Source organism: Somniosus microcephalus, chromosome 26, assembly GCF_052327205.1.
Source record: "Somniosus microcephalus isolate GS21.2 chromosome 26, FLI_Smic_1.0, whole genome shotgun sequence".
In the NCBI taxonomy this organism is placed as follows: domain Eukaryota; kingdom Metazoa; phylum Chordata; class Chondrichthyes; order Squaliformes; family Somniosidae; genus Somniosus; species Somniosus microcephalus.
The window spans coordinates 632,247-652,928 of record NC_141012.1 but is presented as its reverse complement, the minus strand read 5'-3'; the positions used below and the strand labels follow the sequence as shown (position 1 = coordinate 652,928).

At 54.5% G+C, this 20,682-nt stretch overlaps 2 protein-coding genes across 4 annotated transcripts in view; both read right to left on the bottom strand.

Annotated features, from left to right (window-relative positions):
* The window catches only part of LOC147100181 (tubulin-specific chaperone cofactor E-like protein), a 100,987-nt gene that overhangs the window by 22,244 nt on the left and 58,061 nt on the right, over positions 1 to 20,682 (bottom strand). The gene's annotated exons all lie outside the window — the stretch shown is intronic.
* Positions 14,347 to 18,093, bottom strand: LOC147100182 (uncharacterized). The gene is made up of 2 exons (XM_085967610.1): positions 17,059 to 18,093; positions 14,347 to 14,427 (listed from the first exon to the last, which is right to left on the bottom strand). Exons 1-2 carry the CDS (start codon positions 18,091 to 18,093, stop codon positions 14,425 to 14,427), a joined length of 1,038 nt encoding a protein of 345 aa, XP_085823736.1. The 3' UTR covers positions 14,347 to 14,424.

The following is a 20,682-nucleotide window of genomic DNA, read 5'->3' as shown; positions in this document are numbered from 1 at the left end:
GGGGAAGAGAGAGCGCGACTGTGGGGAAGAGAGAGCGCGACTGGGAGAGAGCGCGACTGTGGGGAAGAGAGAGCGCGACTGGGGGGAAGAGAGAGCGCGACTGTGGGGAAGAGAGAGCGCGACTGTGGGGAAGAGAGAGCGCGACTGGGGGAAGAGAGAGCGCGACTGGGGGGAAGAGAGAGCGCGACTGGGGGGAAGAGAGAGCGCGACTGGGGGAAGAGAGAGCGCGACTGGGGGGAAGAGAGAGCGCGACTGGGGGGAAGAGAGAGCGCGACTGGGGGGAAGAGAGAGCGCGACTGGGGGGAAGAGAGAGCGCGACTGGGGGGAAGAGAGAGCGCGACTGGGGGGAAGAGAGAGCGCGACTGGGGGGAAGAGAGAGCGCGACTGGGGGGAAGAGAGAGCGCGACTGGGGGGAAGAGAGAGCGCGACTGGGGGGAAGAGAGAGCGCGACTGGGGGGAAGAGAGAGCGCGACTGGGGGGAAGAGAGAGCGCGACTGGGGGGAAGAGAGAGCGCGACTGGGGGGAAGAGAGAGCGCGACTGGGGGGAAGAGAGAGCGCGACTGGGGGAAGAGAGAGCGCGACTGGGGGAAGAGAGAGCGCGACTGGGGGGAAGAGAGAGCGCGACTGGGGGGAAGAGAGAGCGCGACTGGGGGAAGAGAGAGCGCGACTGGGGGGAAGAGAGAGCGCGACTGGGGGGAAGAGAGAGCGCGACTGGGGGGAAGAGAGAGCGCGACTGGGGGGAAGAGAGAGCGCGACTGGGGGGAAGAGAGAGCGCGACTGGGGGGAAGAGAGAGCGCGACTGGGGGGAAGAGAGCGCGCGACTGGGGGGAAGAGAGAGCGCGACTGGGGGGAAGAGAGAGCGCGACTGGGGGGAAGAGAGAGCGCGACTGGGGGGAAGAGAGAGCGCGCGACTGGGGGAAGAGAGCGCGCGACTGGGGGGAAGAGAGCGCGCGACTGGGGGAAGAGAGCGCGCGACTGGGGGAAGAGAGCGCGACTGGGGGGAAGAGAGCGCGCGACTGGGGGGAAGAGAGCGCGCGACTGGGGGGAAGAGAGCGCGCGACTGGGGGGAAGAGAGCGCGCGACTGGGGGGAAGAGAGCGCGCGACTGGGGGAAGAGAGCGCGCGACTGGGGGGAAGAGAGAGCGCGACTGGGGGGAAGAGAGCGCGCGACTGGGGGAAGAGAGAGCGCGACTGGGGGGAAGAGAGAGCGCGACTGGGGGGAAGAGAGCGCGCGACTGGGGGAAGAGAGAGCGCGACTGGGGGGAAGAGAGAGCGCGACTGGGGGAAGAGAGAGCGCGACTGGGGGGAAGAGAGAGCGCGACTGGGGGGAAGAGAGAGCGCGACTGGGGGAAGAGAGAGCGCGACTGGGGGGAAGAGAGAGCGCGACTGGGGGGAAGAGAGAGCGCGACTGGGGGAAGAGAGAGCGCGACTGGGGGGAAGAGAGAGCGCGACTGGGGGAAGAGAGAGCGCGACTGGGGGGAAGAGAGAGCGCGACTGGGGGGAAGAGAGAGCGCGACTGGGGGGAAGAGAGAGCGCGACTGGGGGGAAGAGAGAGCGCGACTGGGGGGAAGAGAGAGCGCGACTGGGGGGAAGAGAGAGCGCGACTGGGGGGAAGAGAGAGCGCGACTGGGGGGAAGAGAGAGCGCGACTGGGGGGAAGAGAGAGCGCGACTGGGGGAAGAGAGAGCGCGACTGGGGGAAGAGAGAGCGCGACTGGGGGGAAGAGAGAGCGCGACTGGGGGGAAGAGAGAGCGCGACTGGGGGGAAGAGAGAGCGCGACTGGGGGGAAGAGAGAGCGCGACTGGGGGGAAGAGAGAGCGCGACTGGGGGGAAGAGAGAGCGCGACTGGGGGGAAGAGAGAGCGCGACTGGGGGAAGAGAGAGCGCGACTGGGGGGAAGAGAGAGCGCGACTGGGGGGAAGAGAGAGCGCGACTGGGGGGAAGAGAGAGCGCGACTGGGGGGAAGAGAGAGCGCGACTGGGGGAAGAGAGAGCGCGACTGGGGGGAAGAGAGAGCGCGACTGGGGGGAAGAGAGAGCGCGACTGGGGGAAGAGAGAGCGCGACTGGGGGGAAGAGAGAGCGCGACTGGGGGGAAGAGAGAGCGCGACTGGGGGGAAGAGAGAGCGCGACTGGGGGGAAGAGAGAGCGCGACTGGGGGGAAGAGAGAGCGCGACTGGGGGGAAGAGAGAGCGCGACTGGGGGGAAGAGAGAGCGCGACTGGGGGGAAGAGAGAGCGCGACTGGGGGGAAGAGAGAGCGCGACTGGGGGAAGAGAGAGCGCGACTGGGGGGAAGAGAGAGCGCGACTGGGGGGAAGAGAGAGCGCGACTGGGGGGAAGAGAGAGCGCGACTGGGGGGAAGAGAGAGCGCGACTGGGGGAAGAGAGAGCGCGACTGGGGGGAAGAGAGAGCGCGACTGGGGGGAAGAGAGAGCGCGACTGGGGGGAAGAGAGAGCGCGACTGGGGGGAAGAGAGAGCGCGACTGGGGGGAAGAGAGAGCGCGACTGGGGGGAAGAGAGAGCGCGACTGGGGGAAGAGAGAGCGCGACTGGGGGGAAGAGAGAGCGCGACTGGGGGGAAGAGAGAGCGCGACTGGGGGAAGAGAGAGCGCGACTGGGGGGAAGAGAGAGCGCGACTGGGGGGAAGAGAGAGCGCGACTGGGGGGAAGAGAGAGCGCGACTGGGGGAAGAGAGAGCGCGACTGGGGGGAAGAGAGAGCGCGACTGGGGGGAAGAGAGAGCGCGACTGGGGGGAAGAGAGAGCGCGACTGGGGGAAGAGAGAGCGCGACTGGGGGGAAGAGAGAGCGCGACTGGGGGGAAGAGAGAGCGCGACTGGGGGAAGAGAGAGCGCGACTGGGGGGAAGAGAGAGCGCGACTGGGGGGAAGAGAGAGCGCGACTGGGGGGAAGAGAGAGCGCGACTGGGGGGAAGAGAGAGCGCGACTGGGGGGAAGAGAGAGCGCGACTGGGGGGAAGAGAGAGCGCGACTGGGGGGAAGAGAGAGCGCGACTGGGGGGAAGAGAGAGCGCGACTGGGGGGAAGAGAGAGCGCGACTGGGGGGAAGAGAGAGCGCGACTGGGGGGAAGAGAGAGCGCGACTGGGGGGGAAGAGAGAGCGCGACTGGGGGGGAAGAGAGAGCGCGACTGGGGGGGAAGAGAGAGCGCGACTGGGGGGGAAGAGAGAGCGCGACTGGGGGGAAGAGAGAGCGCGACTGGGGGGGAAGAGAGAGCGCGACTGGGGGGAAGAGAGAGCGCGACTGGGGGGAAGAGAGAGCGCGACTGGGGGGGAAGAGAGAGCGCGACTGGGGGGAAGAGAGAGCGCGACTGGGGGGAAGAGAGAGCGCGACTGGGGGAAGAGAGAGCGCGACTGGGGGGAAGAGAGAGCGCGACTGGGGGGAAGAGAGAGCGCGACTGGGGGGAAGAGAGAGCGCGACTGGGGGGAAGAGAGCGCGCGACTGGGGGGAAGAGAGCGCGCGACTGGGGGGAAGAGAGCGCGCGACTGGGGGGAAGAGAGCGCGCGACTGGGGGGAAGAGAGCGCGCGACTGGGGGGAAGAGAGCGCGCGACTGGGGGGAAGAGAGCGCGCGACTGGGGGGAAGAGAGCGCGCGACTGGGGGGAAGAGAGCGCGCGACTGGGGGGAAGAGAGCGCGCGACTGGGGGGAAGAGAGCGCGCGACTGGGGGGAAGAGAGCGCGCGACTGGGGGGAAGAGAGCGCGCGACTGGGGGGAAGAGAGCGCGCGACTGGGGGGAAGAGAGCGCGCGACTGGGGGGAAGAGAGCGCGCGACTGGGGGGAAGAGAGCGCGCGACTGGGGGGAAGAGAGCGCGCGACTGGGGGGAAGAGAGCGCGCGACTGGGGGGAAGAGAGCGCGCGACTGGGGGGAAGAGAGAGAGCGACTGGGGGGAAGAGAGAGAGCGACTGGGGGGACGAGAGAGAGCGACTGGGGGGAAGAGAGAGAGCGACTGGGGGAAGAGAGAGAGCGACTGGGGGGAAGAGAGAGAGCGACTGGGGGGAAGAGAGAGAGCGACTGGGGGGAAGAGAGAGAGCGATTGGGGGGAAGAGAGAGAGCGACTGGGGGGAAGAGAGAGAGCGACTGGGGGGAAGAGAGAGAGCGACTGGGGGGAAGAGAGAGAGCGACTGGGGGGAAGAGAGAGAGCGACTGGGGGGAAGAGAGAGAGCGACTGGGGGGAAGAGAGAGAGCGACTGGGGGGAAGAGAGAGAGCGACTGGGGGGAAGAGAGAGAGCGACTGGGGGGAAGAGAGAGAGCGACTGGGGGGAAGAGAGAGAGCGACTGGGGGGAAGAGAGAGAGCGACTGGGGGGAAGAGAGAGAGCGACTGGGGGGAAGAGAGAGAGCGACTGGGGGGAAGAGAGAGAGCGACTGGGGGGAAGAGAGAGAGCGACTGGGGGGAAGAGAGAGAGCGACTGGGGGGGAAGAGAGAGAGCGACTGGGGGGGAAGAGAGAGAGCGACTGGGGGGAAGAGAGAGAGCGACTGGGGGGAAGAGAGAGAGCGACTGGGGGGAAGAGAGCGACTGGGGGGAAGAGAGAGAGCGACTGGGGGGAAGAGAGAGAGCGACTGGGGGGAAGAGAGAGAGCGACTGGGGGGAAGAGAGAGAGCGACTGGGGGGAAGAGAGAGAGCGACTGGGGGGAAGAGAGAGAGCGACTGGGGGGAAGAGAGAGAGCGACTGGGGGGGAAGAGGGGGAGGGGGAGGAGGGAGGGGGGCGGGGGAGGAGGGAGGGGGGCGGGGGAGGGGAGGAGGGCGGGGGAGAGGGGGAGGAGGAGAGGAGGGGAGGAGAGAGGAGGGGGGAGAGAGGAGAGGGGAGAGAGGAGGGGCGAGAGAGGTGTGGGAGGGGGAGGGGAGGGCGGGGGAAGGGAGGGGGGAGGGAGGAGGGGGAGAGGGAGGAGGAGAGAGGAGGGGGAGGGGAGGGGGGAGAGGGCGGGGGGAGGGAGCGGAGGGGGGGAGAGGAGGGAGGAGGAGAGGGAGAGGGAGGGGGAGGGCGGGTGGAGAGGGCGGAGGGGAGGAGGGAGGAGAGAGGAGGGGGGGGGAGAGGAGGGGAAGGGGGAAGAGTCCCCGAGCCCCTGATCCCCGTCCCCCCAAACTCCCGAGCCCCCTGATCCCCACCCCCCGAGGTTGGCCCCCCCGAGACGCGCCCGCCCCACCAACCAAGCACCGAACTCCGGAGGCGCGATCTTCCAAGCACCGGCCTCCCGAGCTGGCTTCAAGATTGCGGCTGTGCGAGACGGCCGGCGGGCCCGGTTGCCAGGGTAACCCTTGACGTTCACCAAGCCCCGCCCCCCGGCCGAGCCAGAGAGAGACGCCGCGTCTCAGCTGCTCCTGCTGCGCGCGCACCCTTTAGTAAGGTAGCGGCGCTGGGCTGAGGCCCGCCCCTCCAGCCTTCGAGTGGGCCCGGGAGGTGCCTAGCTCGGGCGTGGGTGCGGAGGAGAGGCCGAGGCTTCGAGGCCTACCTGGAAAAACGGGGAAAGGTAGGAAAATTAATGAGATTAGATAAGTTAATTACTTTCTAAATCATTTTTAAAAAAAACAATGTGTGTTTTAAAAGCAACGTTTTTTTTAAAGACGCAGAAAGCGGGAAAAAGGAAAAGTTTGGAATCAAGATGGCGGCGACTCACCTCGGTTCAGAACGATCAGGCCCGCCCCCACACGAACCGATTGGCCCGGCGGCACACGCCAGCAACCCGGCGTACGATTGGTCGAGCTCGAGGTCACTCTGTCGCTAATGAGCGGATAATGAGATGCTAATGAGCGGAATGTTAAGGTTTTTCGGATACCGCGGGCGCGATTTTAGCCCGGCCGAAACGTAAATACGCTTAAAACCGTTTTGGAAAGGTAAGCTTTCTTTCGACGTAACGCACGCGTAGGTACGCCCTGTAACTTCTGAGCGCATAGCCGCCCAGGCGCACACCTGCAGACAGCCCAGACGCACACCTGCAGACGGACAGGACAGACGGACAGGACAGACAGAAGGACCGATTTATATATATAGATTAACCATATATATGTGTATATCTACATATGCCACACACTCAGGTATATAAATGAGCAGGTTGGGCCTATATTCATTGGAATTTAGAAGAATGAGAGGTGATCTTATTGAAACATAAGATACTGAGGGGGCTCGACAAGGTAGATGCAGAGAGGATGTTTCCCCTCGTGGGGAAATCTAGAACTCGGGGGCATAGTTTCAGAATAAAGGGTCGCCCTTTTAGAACTGAGATGAGGAGGAATTTCTTCTCTCAGAGGGTTGTAAATCTGTGGAATCCTCTGCCCCAGAGAGCCGTGGAGGCTGGGTCATTAAATACATTTAAGGTGGAGATAGACAGATTTTTACAAGATAAGGGAGTGAAGGGTTATGGGGATCAGCCATAATCTTATTGAATGGCGGAGCAGGCTCAAGGGGTCAAGTGGCCTATTCCTGCTCATATTTCTTATGTTCTTATACTTAGATGCTCACTTATGTCAAAATGCAAATAAAAAATCTGCCACTGTAGAAGGGGAAACTTCATGATCTTCATTGTACCAACCTGCTTCATTATTTAATATTTGGAATTAGAGCTATATGCTTATGCAGCCAAGAAGTGAATTAGTAATGAGCCAGAATTAATTAATAAACTGACAGTAAAGGAGCATCTTGCAAACAGTGGTCATAACATGATAAGAGTTTAGCATTAAGTTTGAGCAGGAGAAAGATCACACATTAACCAAGGTTTAAACTTAAGTAAGGCTGACTTTGAAGGAATGAGATGCAAGCTGAACACATTAAACTGGGCTGAGCTGTTAACAGGTGAACCTATAGAAAAACAGTGGAAGGTGTTCAATTAAGTTTTTAGCACAATGCAAGACCAATACATCCTCCTAAAGAGTAGAAGTTCCACTTGTACAGTCAAGCAACCATGGTCAACACGAGGCAAGACACAGCATAAAGCTAAAGGAAGTGGCTAACACAAATGCCAAATAAAGTGGTCATTGTTAGATCCATGTGTTAATGGAGACACGGAATGCAGGAGTTGATTTAACAAGTGTTTTCTGAACAAAGTCTGGAGGTGAACTAACAACACAAGACGCTACACAGGCTTATATACCCGAGTGGTCACTACTGGTACTACAGTATACAGGGGCTTCAAACACATAGTTCCTCTTAAAGGTACATACACTACAATTCCTCCCCTTTTAGATAAATAGTACATAACATTTTAAGTAATCATTAAATAACATTTTTACAAGAACAATAATATACACATTTGCTGAAGTTAATCAATTACAAATTCAGTCTCTCTGGAGGCTTCCTGACTCGGTCCGGATAACGCCTCGGTGGTGTAGTAGGTTCTTTTGGCAAGGTCGATTCGGCTTCAATGCCAGTGTCGGGTTCATCTGGTTCCAGTATCACCGGATCGGAGGTAGATACTATGGGTATCTCTGCTTCATCACTAGGCGTATAGAGTTGTGGTGTAGGTTGTCCTTTTTCAGATGACTATGATCTGGTCAGCATGGCGCCTTATGCTTTCTCCAATGTCCACAGTATACATCAGTGGTCCTAGTCGTGTGCAAATAGTTCCAGGCTGCCATTTCTCGGTACGGTAGTCCCGGGCCAAAACTGGTTGACCTATCTGGAAGGTTCTAGTTGGCCTTTCATTCATGCTTTGAAATTGCCGGTTCTCTACGTCCCTTCTGACGTTTGGCTTGACCAAATCCAGCGGGCATCTTAGTCTTCTATTGAAAAACATCATGGCGAGGGTTTGGTTTGTAACCACGTGTTGCATTCCTGTACGCAAACAAGAAGTTATCTACCTTATGTTGTAGATTTATGTCTTCATTACCCATGGCCTTCTTGAAGGTCTGGACAAACCTTTCAGCCAATCCATTGGTGGCGGGATGGTATGGGGCTGACGTGTAGTGCTTAACCCCATTGTTTTTTAAGAACTTCCTGAATTCTTCGGATACAAATTGCGGTCCATTATCAGATCAGATCTGTTCAGGCAGCCCATTCCTGGCGAATATGGTCCTTAATACTGTGATGGTTTTTTCCGTGGTGGTGGAGGACATCTTTATTACCTCCGGCCACTTGGAGTGTGCATCCACCGCGATTAAGAACATTGAGTCCATAAATGGACCAGCAAAGTCGATATGTACCCTTTGCCATGGAGATGAGGGCCACTCCCATGGATGTAGAGGGGCTTGTGGTGGGGCGTTTTGGACCTTCTGGCATCCTAGACAGCTCTTGGTCATTTCTTCGATGTCTCCATCGATACCTGGCCACCACACAAACGCTCTGGCTAAGTTCTTCATTTTCACTCCACCCAGATGCCCTTCGTGAAGCTCCTTTAGCACTCTATCCTTGAGTTTGGGCGGAATCACCACTCTGGATCCACACATCAAGGTTCCTCGGCACACTGACAGCTGTTCTCTTCTTTGCGAGAATGCTGGCAACAGTGGTTCGCCATGTGCTGGCCATCCCTTCACCGTTAAATCGTAGACTCGTGAGAGAGTCGGGTCATTTCGCGTTTCCTTTTCAATGGTAGAATTTGTCACCGGTAGACATTCCACTATGGTCGAGTGGAATATCTCCACTGGGTCCACTGTAGGCGCCTCTTCCACCATTGGCAACGGTAGGCGCGATAACCGTCAGCATTCCCATGCTGTTTGGTTCCTTTGTACTCTATGTCATATTGGTGTTGTTGAGTCTGTATGTCCCAGTTAGGTTTAGGATCAATCACTGGACACAGACAACAAGAATAACTTTTAACAGGTCTTTACTATTCGAAGGTCAGGGCTGAACTGCCCAGCAAATCCTTGCACAACACTTATATACCGGTGTGGTCACCACTGGTATTACAGTATACAGCAGCCAAGAGAAAGTAGTACATCTCTTAAGGTAGTTCTCTTAAGGTGGAACAGGTTACATACACCACAATCCTCCCTTTTTAGCTTAAGAGTTATATCCCCATTTAACATAACATAATAACATATATATATACAACTTCATGCAAAACAGTTCAAAGATTCAGTCTCTGAGGAGGCCTCCTGATTCGAGTTGGATAACGCCTTTCAGGGGTCTCTGATTCTCGTTGCTGGGGTGACTCATCTAGTTGGTCTCTTATGGATTGGACATCATCATCAGGTACATTCACTTCCGAGGTAGATGCTTCAGGTTCACTAACTTCTTTCCCGGTTGTCTCTGCCGTAACCATGGGTTCGACCCTTGTTCTCGATTCTACCAGTTGGTCAGCATGACGCCGTATTACATTTTCACCAATATCTACCATGTACATCAGGGGTCCTTGTCTGGCCCAAATTGTTCCAGATTGCCATTTCTCGTTTTTATAGTCCCGGGCTAACACTGGTTGTCCTATTTCGAAACTCCGAGTGGTCTTGTTATTTATATGCTGGAACTGTTTGTTTTCAACTTCCCTCCGCACATTTGGTTTTAACAAGTCCAACCTGGACCGCAACCTCCTGTTGTAGAACATCATGGCAGGACTTTGGTTTGTCACTGCATGAGTGGCGTTTCGATATGCCAGTAGGAATTTGTCCACCTTGTGTTGTAGTGGAATCTGATCTTCGCTCATGGCCTTTATTGCTTTTTTAAACGTTTGTACAAATCTCTCGGCCAACCCGTTTGTAGCCGGATGATATGGGGCAGAGGTATAATGTTTCACCCCATTCTTCTTCATGAATCCCTGGAATTCTTCTGACACGAACTGCCGTCCGTTGTCTGAACATATTTGTTCTGGCAATCCATTTCTCGCAAATATCGTTCTTAACACCGCGATCGTCTTTTCCGAGGTAGTGGTAGTCATCTTAATCACTTCTGGCCATTTAGAATGTGCGTCCACCGCAATTAAAAACATGGAGTCCATGAAAGGACCAGCAGTCAATATGTACACGTTGCCATGGGGTTGAAGGCCATTCCCATGGATGCAGCGGTGCAATCGGAGGTGCATTTTGCACTTTTTGGCACCCTGAGCAGCTTTTTGTCAGCTCCTCTATCTGTTGGTCGATACCCGGCCACCACACATAAGCCCTAGCAAGGCTTTTCATCTTGACTCCCCCCAGATGACCTTCATGCAGTTCCTTTAGAACGCTCTCTCTTAACTTAGGAGGAATAATCACCCTTGTTCCATACATCAATGTTCCTTGACAGACGGACAGCTGTTCTCGTCTTGCTGAGAATGCCGGTAACAGTGGATCACCATGTGCTGGCCATCCCTTCACTGTCACTTCGTAGACCCTGGACAGTGTCGGGTCATTCCTGGTTTCTCTTTCAATACTTGCATTGGTGACTGGTAAACATTCGATGATGGTCGAGTGAAATAACTCAACAGGGTCAACTGTCGGTGCCTCCTCCTCTGTAGGTACTGGCAGGCGCGACAGCCCATCAGCATTACCATGCTGCTTTGTACCTTTGAATTCTATCTGATATTGATGTGCCCCTAGGAAAAGGGACCATCTCTGGAGTCTCTGTGCTGTCATCACCGAAACACCCTTCTTAGGGTTAAAAATGGATACCAACGGCTGGTGGTCTGTCAGAAGCGTAAACTTTTGGCCCTGCAGGTAATGATTAAACTTCTTTACTCCCCACACAAGGCTGAGAGCCTCCCTATCTATCTGAGCATAATTGCGCTCAGCGGAGGTCAATGATCTGGATGCGAACGCAACTGGCCTCTCCTGGCCATTTGGCAACTTGTGTGAGAGTACTGCCCCAATATCATATGGAGAAGCATCACAAGCCAAACGAATAGGCAGCGTTGGGTTGAAGTGAGCCAACACTTCCTCTGAGGTGATCAATGCCTTGCTTTCGCGAAAGGCCCTCTTACAGTCCTCGCTCCACTTCCATGGTACTCCCTTCTGCAAAAGAGCGTTCAGCGGGTGCAGCACCGTGGATAAATTTGGCAGAAACTTATGGTAATAGTTAATCAACCCTAGAAACGACCTCAATTGGGATACATTATCCGGAGCGGGAGCCTTAACAACAGCTTCAATCTTGTCAGGAGACTTATGAAGCCCCTCCTGGTCAATGACATGACCACAGTACGAGATCCGCTTCTGAAAGAATTCACATTTCTGGCGATTAACTCGAAGACCACATTCTTTCAATCTGGTGAGCACCAATTCCAAGTTTGCAAGGTGTTCCTCGTCATCATCTCCTGTAATCAGAATATCGTCCAGGTAACATTGTGTACCTGGAATTCCCTGTAATACCTGCTCCATGGCCCTCTGCCAAATTGCTGGAGCCGATGCCACTCCAAAAACCAGTCTATTATACCGGTACAAGCCTCTATGTGTGTTGATCGTGAGATACTGTCGTGACTCTTCCTCAACTTCCATCTGTAAGTACGCCTGCGCCAGGTCTATCTTGGTGAAGTGTTTCCCGCCAGACAATGAAGCGAAGATATCCTCAATCCGTGGAAGCGGATACTGCACCGTGTGAAGCACCGGATTAACAGTGATCTTGAAATCACCACAGATGCGAACCTTCCCCAGTTCCCCCGGCTTGTTGCTCGATGAACGCTTCATGACTGGGACAATGGGCGTGGCCCACTCACTCCAGTCTACCTTAGACAGTACTCCTGAACGTTCTAGCCCTTCCAGCTCAGCTTCCACAGCAGGTCATATTGCATAAGGTACCGGTCTGGCTTTGAAAAATTTCGGGTTTGCATGTTCTTCAATCTTGATGTTTGCCGTAATTCCTCTCCGTGTTCCCAGTCCTTGTTGGAACACCTCTTTAGCATCGTCCAATATTCTGGACAATCGTTTAGGTTTGACATCTTTTGTACCGGAATCTACCGTTAGTGCTTTTAAGGAATGCCAGTCCATATTTATTTTCCTAATCCACTCCCGTCCCAGTAGTGGTGGACCTCCCTCAGGTAGCACATATAAGTCCATTCCTCGGCTTTCTTTGCCCTTGTGGACCACCTTTACCTCTATCTTCCAGATGGGGTATACTCTTTGCCCCGTGTATGTTTTCAATACAATCTCCGTATCCCGTAGGGGAATATGTGGGAATAACCTTTTGTAATCTTTCTTATTCATGACCGTCAATGCCGATCCAGTGTCCAATTCCATCTTCACTTGGACTCCTGCTATCTGAAGTGTGACCCAAATTGTTTGGAGGTCTGCTTCCTTACCAACATTGTGTACTCTTAGACTACCCAGTTCATTACTGCTGGCGTCTGAATCTGACTTCTGTTCGTTCGAACTGTTCTCTGTCACCTTGTGTACCTTTTTGTACTTTTCCTGCGGTGACTTTTTGTTGCCGGTCTTCTTTCCTGACCGGCATACTTTAGCTATGTGACCAAGCCTGCCACATTTTCTGCATTCCAGGTTTTTGAACCAGCACTGGTTCTGATCGTGTGTTGTCTTTCCACAACGATAACATTTTACTGTACTCAAGACCATTTGATTGGTAGAGAGTTCCGGTGACCGTAGCTGCATTTCCGCAGTGCCTCTTGCTGCGGCTTCTTGCGATGCTGCAATAGTGACAGCTTTATCAAGCGTAAGATCATTCTCTTCAAGCAGTCGCTTTTGTGTTCCTTCTTTTAACAATCCACACACAAATTTATCTCTCAGCGCATCTGCTAGCCCTGTCCTAAACTGACAGTACTTCGATAGCTTACGTAGTTCAATTAAAAATTCAGCGTTGCTTTCGTCTTTCAACTGCGTTCTTCTGTAAAATTTAAATCGTTCCGCTATCATCAGCGGCGTGGGGTTTAAATGATTTTTCAGGACAGTAACAATATTCGCGAAGGTCTGATCCGCCGGTTAATTGGTGATAGAAGGTGCTTCAATAGCCCGTATGTCTTCGCCCCCATTGAGCTTAATAAGGTTAATGCTTTCTCATCATCTGGTACCTTATTTGCTTTACAATAAACTTCCATGCGTTCTACATACGTGGTCCAATCTTCGACATCACTATCAAAGGTATTAATGCTCCCATGTTTAGGCATCCTTGCAAGTTAAATTTTTTTTTTTTTTTTTTAAATGGCGGCTTCCCGCACTTGTCTTCTTCCCCCGCCTACTAAAATGGCGGCTTCCCGCGCTTGGCGGTCTTTCCTGCGCTTGTCTTCTTACCCCGCCGACTACAATGGCGGATTCCCGCGTTTGCCTTCTTCCCCCGCTGGCTGCAATGGCGATTGCCTTGCTGCTGCCGTTCTCGCCTCCCCAGCGGTTCTCACTCCCCGACGCTGCTTTGCCTTGCAGCCCCGCTTGCAGCCCGGTCCTTTACACCGGCTGCGTTTGAATTCTCCGCGGCTCTCGTGCCTTAAGCTGCCCCAGTCGCTGCGCCTCTCAGCCTCGATTGCAGCCTGGCCCTTTCTACCGGCCGTGGTCGAGCTCTCCGCCCTTATTCCTCCGTTTTCCCTCCCCTACTCCACAGTCAACGCGGCCAACTTTCTGCTCGTGTCGCTGATAGGCTTACCCACCACCGTGGTAGAAGGGATGAACACTGCCTGTCGCTGATGGAGGGCTTCGTGGTCAGAATTCTTTTTCTTTTTAACCCAGGTTCTCGATGCCTCCCGTGCGATGGTGCTCAGCAGGATGATGAGGGCGGATGCCTCTTCTCGACGCCCGTTTTGAGGACGAAGCTGCCTTGGATGTAAATTTGCCGCAGGGTAAGATCGGACTCGTCGCCACTGTTGAGTTTGTATGTCCCAGTTAGGTTTAGGATCAATCACTGGACACAAACAACAAGAGTAACTTTTAACAGGTCTTTACTATTCGAAGGTCAGGGCTGAACTGCCCAGCAAATCCTTGCACAACACTTATATACCGGTGTGGTCACCACCGGTATTACAGTATTACAGTATACAGCAGCCAAGAGAAAGTAGTACATCTCTTAAGGTAGTTCTAAGGTGGAACAGGTTACATACACCACAGGTGTGCCCCTAGGAAAAGGGACCACCTCTGTTGCCTTTGCGCTGTCATAATGGGTGATGCGCTATCAATTCTAATAAAAGGCTGGGCAGAGTTCAGAACGACAGGCTTTTATTAACTACTGAATTGCACTTCAGACAGATCAGGACTATGCCTCTAGTGGACGACCGAATGCCAGGAGCTGCCATGCGGCCGCTCTTATACTCGGTAGCCCAGGGGCGGAGTCAGCTGAGGCATAGTCAGGCACAACAGTGAAACAAGAGTGAACGACAACAACAACAACAACAAGTGAACACAGTGAACTACAGTGGTTTACCACATTCACCCCTCGTTTAAAATTAAGTCCGGCGGGGTGAAGTGTATCAAAAGTTCGAGTAGGCGAGTCTGTCGGGCGGCCTCGTTTGCCATCGAGATCTTCGTGGCGACGGTTGCGATGGTACAGCTTCCCACGACGCGTCTTGAGCGGGGTCCAGCACCGGCGTATCGTCCCCTTTGGTGTTGGGTGGGCGAGTGGACTCCGGCTGGTCCTGGGGGCGCGGCATGCCGTCTACTGGGGTGGAATGGACAGGGGTGAGAATTGGGTCTACTGAATTTTGGGCCGTGTCGGAGGGGGTCGTGGTGGGGGGCAATGGTGGCGGGTCAGTGGACCCCGAGGGTGCCAGATCTCTAATGGAGACTATCCTCCCGCCCGTCCGGGTATGCCACGTAGGCGTACTGGGGGTTGGCATGGAGGAGGTGAACCTTCTCTACCAGGGGAGCCGTTTTGTGGGACCTTACATGCTTCCTCAGCAGGACGGGCCCTGGGGACGTCAGCCAGTGTGGTAGTGAGTTACCGGATGTGGACCTCCGGGGAAAAACAAACATTCGCTCATGGGGGGTTGCGTTGGTGGCTGTACACAGCAGTGACCGGATGGAGTGGAGCGCATCGGGTAGGACATCCTGCCAACGGGAGGTCGGAAGGCCCCTAGATTTTAAGGCTAGGAGGGCCGCCTTCCAGACCGTCGCGTTCTCTCTTTCAACCTGTCCGTTCCCCCGGGGGTTGTAGCTGGTGGTCCGGCTTGAGGCAATACCTCTCGTGAGCAGGTACTGACGGAGTTCGTCGCTCATGAAGGACGAGCCCCGGTCGCTATGAATATAGCTGGGAAAACCGAACAGAGCAAAGAGGTTGTGCAGGCATTTAATGACCGTAGCGGTGGTCATGTCCGGGCAGGGGATGGCAAAAGGGAAACGGGAGTACTCATCAACTATGTTGAGGAAGTACACATTGCGGTCAGAGGAGGGGAGGGGCCCTTTAAAGTCGATACTCAGGCGCTCAAAAGGGCGGGTGGCCTTGATCAGGTTTGCTCTGTCAGGCCTATAGAAGCGCGGCTTGCACTCTGCACAGACTGGGCAGCTCCTGGTCATGGTCCTGACCTCCTCGATGGAGTAAGGCAGGTTGCGGCCCTTAATGAAATGGAAGAACCTGGTGACCCCCGGGTGGCAGAGGTCGTTGTGGAGGCCCCGTAGTCTATCGATCTGCGCGGTGGTGCATGTGCCTCGCGATAGAGCGTCTGACGGTTCGTTGAGTTTCCCTGGCCGGTACAAGATGTCGTAATTGTAGGTGGAAAGTTCGATTCTCCACCTCAAAATCTTGTCATTTTTGATTTTACCCCTCTGCTTGTTGTTGAACATGAAAGCAACTGAACGCTGGTCAGTAAGCAGGGTAAATCGTTTTCCAGCCAGGTAGTGCCGCCAGTGGCGCACCGCCTCCACAATGGCCTGGGCCTCTTTTTCCACAGAGGAGTGTCTGAGTTCGGAGCCCCGGAGGGTTCATGAAAAGGCCACGGGTCTTCCCGCCTGGTTAAGGGTAGCGGCCAGGGCAAAGTCGGATGCATCGCTCTCCACCTGGAAGGGGATGGACTCGTCTACCGAGTGCATGGTGGCCTTGGCAATGTCATCTTTTATACGGTGAAAGGCTAAGCGGGCCTCCACCGTCAGGGGGAGGGAAGTGGACTTGATAAGTGGACGGGCTTTGTCCGCATAATGAGGGACCCACTGGGCGTAATAGGAAAAGAAGCCCAGGCACCTTTTGAGGGCCTTGAGACAGTGGGGCAGGGGAAGTTCCATCAACGGGCGCATCCGGTCAGGGTCAGGACTGATGACTCCGTGTTTCACCACGCAACCAAGGATAGCGAGGCGGGCTGTGCGGAATATGCACTTTTCCTTGTTGTACGTGAGGTTTAGGAGTTGGGCCGTGCGGAGGAACTTATCAAGATTGGCGTCATGGTCCTGCAGGTCATGGCCGCAGATGGTCACGTTGTCCAGGTAGGGAAATGTGGCCTGTAACGCATTCTCGTCGACCATCCGGTCTATCTCCCTCTGGAAGACGGAGACACCGTTGGTGACGCCAAAAGGAACCCTGAGGAAGTGAAAAAGGCGGCCGTTTGCCTCGAAAGCTGTGTACTGGCGGTCCTCAGGGCGGATAGGGATTTGGTGGTATGCTGCCTTGAGGTCAATGGTCGAGAAAACGCGGTATTGCGCTATCTTATTAACCATGTCGGCTATGCGGGGGAGGGGGTATGCGTCCAACTGGGTGTACTTGTTGATAGTCTGGCTGTAGTCGATGACTAGGCGCTGCTTGTTGCCAGTCTTAACGACTACCACCTGGGCTCGCCAGGGGCTGGTACTATCCTCAATAATCCCCTCTTTCAGGAGCCGCGTCACCTCAGATCTTATGAAGGATCTGTCCCCGGTGCTGTATCGCCTGCTCTTTGTGGCGATAGGCTTGCAGTCGCGGGTGAGGTTGGCGAACAGGGGGGGGGGGGTGATTTTGAGGGTGGAGAGACTACAGGTGGGGCGCGGCGGGCAATTTAAAAACTGCTGGTTGCAGACAGTGAGCGGGGGAAGAGGTCCACCGTATGTCAAGGTGACACTCAAAGTGACAATGAAAGTCCAACCCCAGTAGAACGGCAGCGCAGAGATGTGGCAGGACGAATAGCTTTACATTTTTATATACGGAGCCCTTCACCGAGAGGGTCACTACGCAGTAGCCGCCGACGTCTGCTGAGTGGGATTTCGAGGCCATGGAGATCCGATGGCGCGTTGGCCGGACCGAGAGGGAATAGCGCCGTACTGTATCAGGGTGTATGAAGCTCTCCGTGCTCCCGGAATCAAAAAGGCAAGTTGTGGCGCGGCCATTTACCTGGATGTCCATCGTGGACCTGGCTAGCTGGTGGGGTCTGGATTGATCCAGCGTGATGGAGGCCGCTGTGGAGTCGGTAGCGTCGCTGTAGAACCCCGGTGAGGCAGCGGTGGGTGAGTCGGGGGCCCGTTGGCAGAATGGCGGACAAGATGGCGGCGTCGGAGAGGAAGGACAAAATGGCAGCGCCCATGACGATCCCGATCCCCACGAGGCTGGAGGGAGGCAAGATGGCCGCTCCCACGAATCGCACGCGGCGCTGCTGGAGGTAGGGGTCTTCTGACTTCTGCAGACGCCAGCGTAGTGTCCCTTCTTACCGCAGGCAGAGCAGACCGCGTTTTTCGCCGGGCAGCGCGCCCTGGGGTGTTTGGTTTGGCCACAGAAATAACATTTCTGGCTCGGGCGGGACATCGCTGCAGCAGTTGAGGCCAGGGCCCGTGGCGGCGCCGCGTCCCAAGGTGGCGGCGGCTGCGGCATCCATGAGGCGGCCGCGCGGTCCGGGGAGTAGGCCTCCATGTTCCGGTGGGCTACGTCCAACGAGAGGGTGAGTGAAATCGCCTTCTTCAGGTCGAGCTCGCTACTTTCCAGCAGTCGCTGCTGTGTGTGTGTGGACCTGAGGCCCGCCACGAGGGCGTCCCGGATGAGCTCCTCCGTATGTTCCGTGGCTGTTACTTGCTTGCATTCGCAGGCTCGGCCGAGTTCCTTCAGCGCCTGTATGTATGCTTCTGTGGGTTCCCCGGGCTGTTGTTTGCGAGACCCCAGGAGATGTCTTGCGTAAACATAGTTGACCGGGCGTGCGTATTGCTCCTTCAAGATGTCGATAGCCCCCTGGTAGCTCGTAGCGTCCCGGATAAGGGCAAAAGCTCGGTGGTTTACTTTAGAGTTCAGCACCCTGAGCTTGTCGGCATCGGCGGCGACGGTCTCGCCGGATGCAGTCAGAAAGGACTCAAAACAGTGCAGCCAGTGCGAGAACTTAGCAGTCGAGTCCGGTTCTTGCGGGTCGAGTTCCAGGCACTTGATCTTAAGAATCTGCAGCATCGTTTTTTTTTTCTTCCAGTAGTTAATAAAATTGATGCGCTATCAATTCTAATAAAAGGCTGGGCAGAGTTCAGAATGACAGGCTTTTATTAACTACTGAATTGCACTTCAGACAGATCAGGACTATGCCTCTAGTGGACGACCGAATGCCAGGAGCTGCCATGCGGCCGCTCTTATACTCGGTAGCCCAGGGGCGGAGTCAGCTGAGGCATAGTCAGGCACAACAGTGAAACAAGAGTGAACGACAACAACAACAACAACAACAGTGAACACAGTGAACTACAGTGGCTTACCACAATGGGAACACCCTTTTTAGGGTTGAATATGGAGACGAGGGGTTGATGGTCAGTCAACAAGGTAAATTTTTGTCCGTATAGGTAATGGTTGAATTTCTTCACCCCCCACACCAGGCTGAGTGCCTCCCTGTCGATCTGGGCATAGTTACGCTCAGCTGAGTTCAATGAGCGTGACGCAAAAGCTATCGGCCGCTCCGAGCCGTCAGGGAATCTATGCGATACCGCTCCCACGCCGTAAGGGGATGCATTGCACGCCAGTCTGATTGGCAGTGATGGGTTGTTATGAGCCAACACTTCCCTGGACGTGATCAAGCCTTTGCATTTATGGAAGGCACGTTTAGTCTTCGCTCCATTTCTAAACTACTCCCGTTTGTAGCAGTGCGTTAAGCGGGTGCAGAACCGTCAACAAGTTTGGTAAAAATTTATGATAGTAATTTACTAATCCCAGTAACAACCTTAATTGTGAGACATTTTCAGGCGCTGGGGCCTTTACGACCGCTTCAATTTTTTCAGGTGACTTATGCAACCCTTCTTCGTTAATGACATGGCCACAATATGATATTTGTTTCTGGAAAAATTCGCACTTGGGGCGATTTGCTCGTAGGCCCCGTTCTCTCAGCCTCGTGAGCACCTGCTCCAAGTTGGCAAGGTGCTCGTTGTCGTTTTCTCCTGTTACAAGGATGTCGTCTAGGTAGCATTGAGTCCCCAGAATCCCTTGCAGGACTTGCTCCATAGCTCTTTGCCAGATAGCCGGAGCTGGTGCCACTCCGAAAACCAGTCGATTGTACTGGTACAGGCCTTTGTCTTAAAAAACTTGGGAATTGCCGCATCTTCCACTTTTATTGAGGCGGTGGCGCCTTTCAGGGTTCCTAGTTCCTGTTGAAACACTTCTTTGGCGTTAGCCAAGATTTCTTTTAATTGTCCAGGTATGACATCATCATCGTTTTTTTTCTTACTGGTCACCGTCAGTGTCTGAATGGAGTGCCAGTCTAAACGTATCTTTCTGATCCATTCACGTCCCAACAACGGTGGACCACCATCTTGCAGAACGTATAAATACAACTTCTGTATTTCCTTGCCGTTGTATACAACAGGCACCCTTATTTTCCCTCTGGGGTATACTTTCTGCCCCGTATATGTCTTCAAGACAATGGATGTGTCTTTCAAAGGTATATGCGGAAATAGCCGCTCGTAATCCCGTCGACTCATGATGGTCAGAGCTGATCCTGTATGTAGCTCCATTTTGACTGGGGACCCCGCTATCGTGAGGGTAACCCAAATGGTCTGGTAATCTTCTTTGGCAATTACATTATGCAATTTGAGACAGCTTAGTCTCTTGTTTCCGGAGTCGCTATCGCTCTTCTGGTCTTCGGAGCTACTGTCCGTCATCATTTGTACCTTTCTGTACTTTTCCTTATTGACCTTTTTACTGTCAGCGGATTTCTTTCCAGATCTGCATACACGTGCAATGTGTCCCATCTTTCCGCATTGCCTGCATGCTTTGTCCTTGAACCAGCAGTCCTTCTGGTCATGGGTGGATCTGCCGCAGCGATAACATCTCTCAAAACCCCGTGTCATTTCATGGGTGCCGAAGTCCTGTGGCTTTTGCTGTATCTCTGCAGCTCCTCTTGCTGCTGCTTCGTATGATACAGCCACACTGAAAGCCTTGTCCAGTGTCAAATCTTTCTCATAAAGTAGTCTTTTCTGTGTTCCTTCGCTTAGGAGACCGCAGACGAATTTGTCTCGTAGAGAATCTGCCAGTCCTGCCCCGAATTGGCAGTGCTTTGACAGCTTTCGTAATTCGGTGAGGTAATCAGCGTTACTTTCATTCTTGTGCTGATTCCTCCTGAAGAATTTAAATCGTTCCGCTATCAGCAGCGGTGTTGGGTTTAAGTGCTCCTGTAAGGTATCAACAATCTCATTAAAATTCTTGTCCATCGGTTTGGCTGGAGAGATCAAGTTTCATAACAGCCCGTATGTCCTTGCGCCCATCAGATTTAGAAGTACCGATGCCTTTTTATCATCCGCTACTTCATTCGCCTTGCAATATACCTCCACTCTTTCCACATATGTGGTCCAATCTTCTATATCACTATCGAAAGGAGTAATATTGCCAGTCTTCGGCATCTTGAAAATCTAAAATGGTGCTTCCCGCGCTTTTCCTCCATCCCCGATGGATCAAAATGGCGCCTCCCGCGCTTTTCTTGCTTCCCCGCCGAGTTAAGATGGCGCCTCCCGCGCTTTCCCACCGCTGCCGTCAACGCTGTTCTCCGCGGTTCCCGTTGCGACCTGC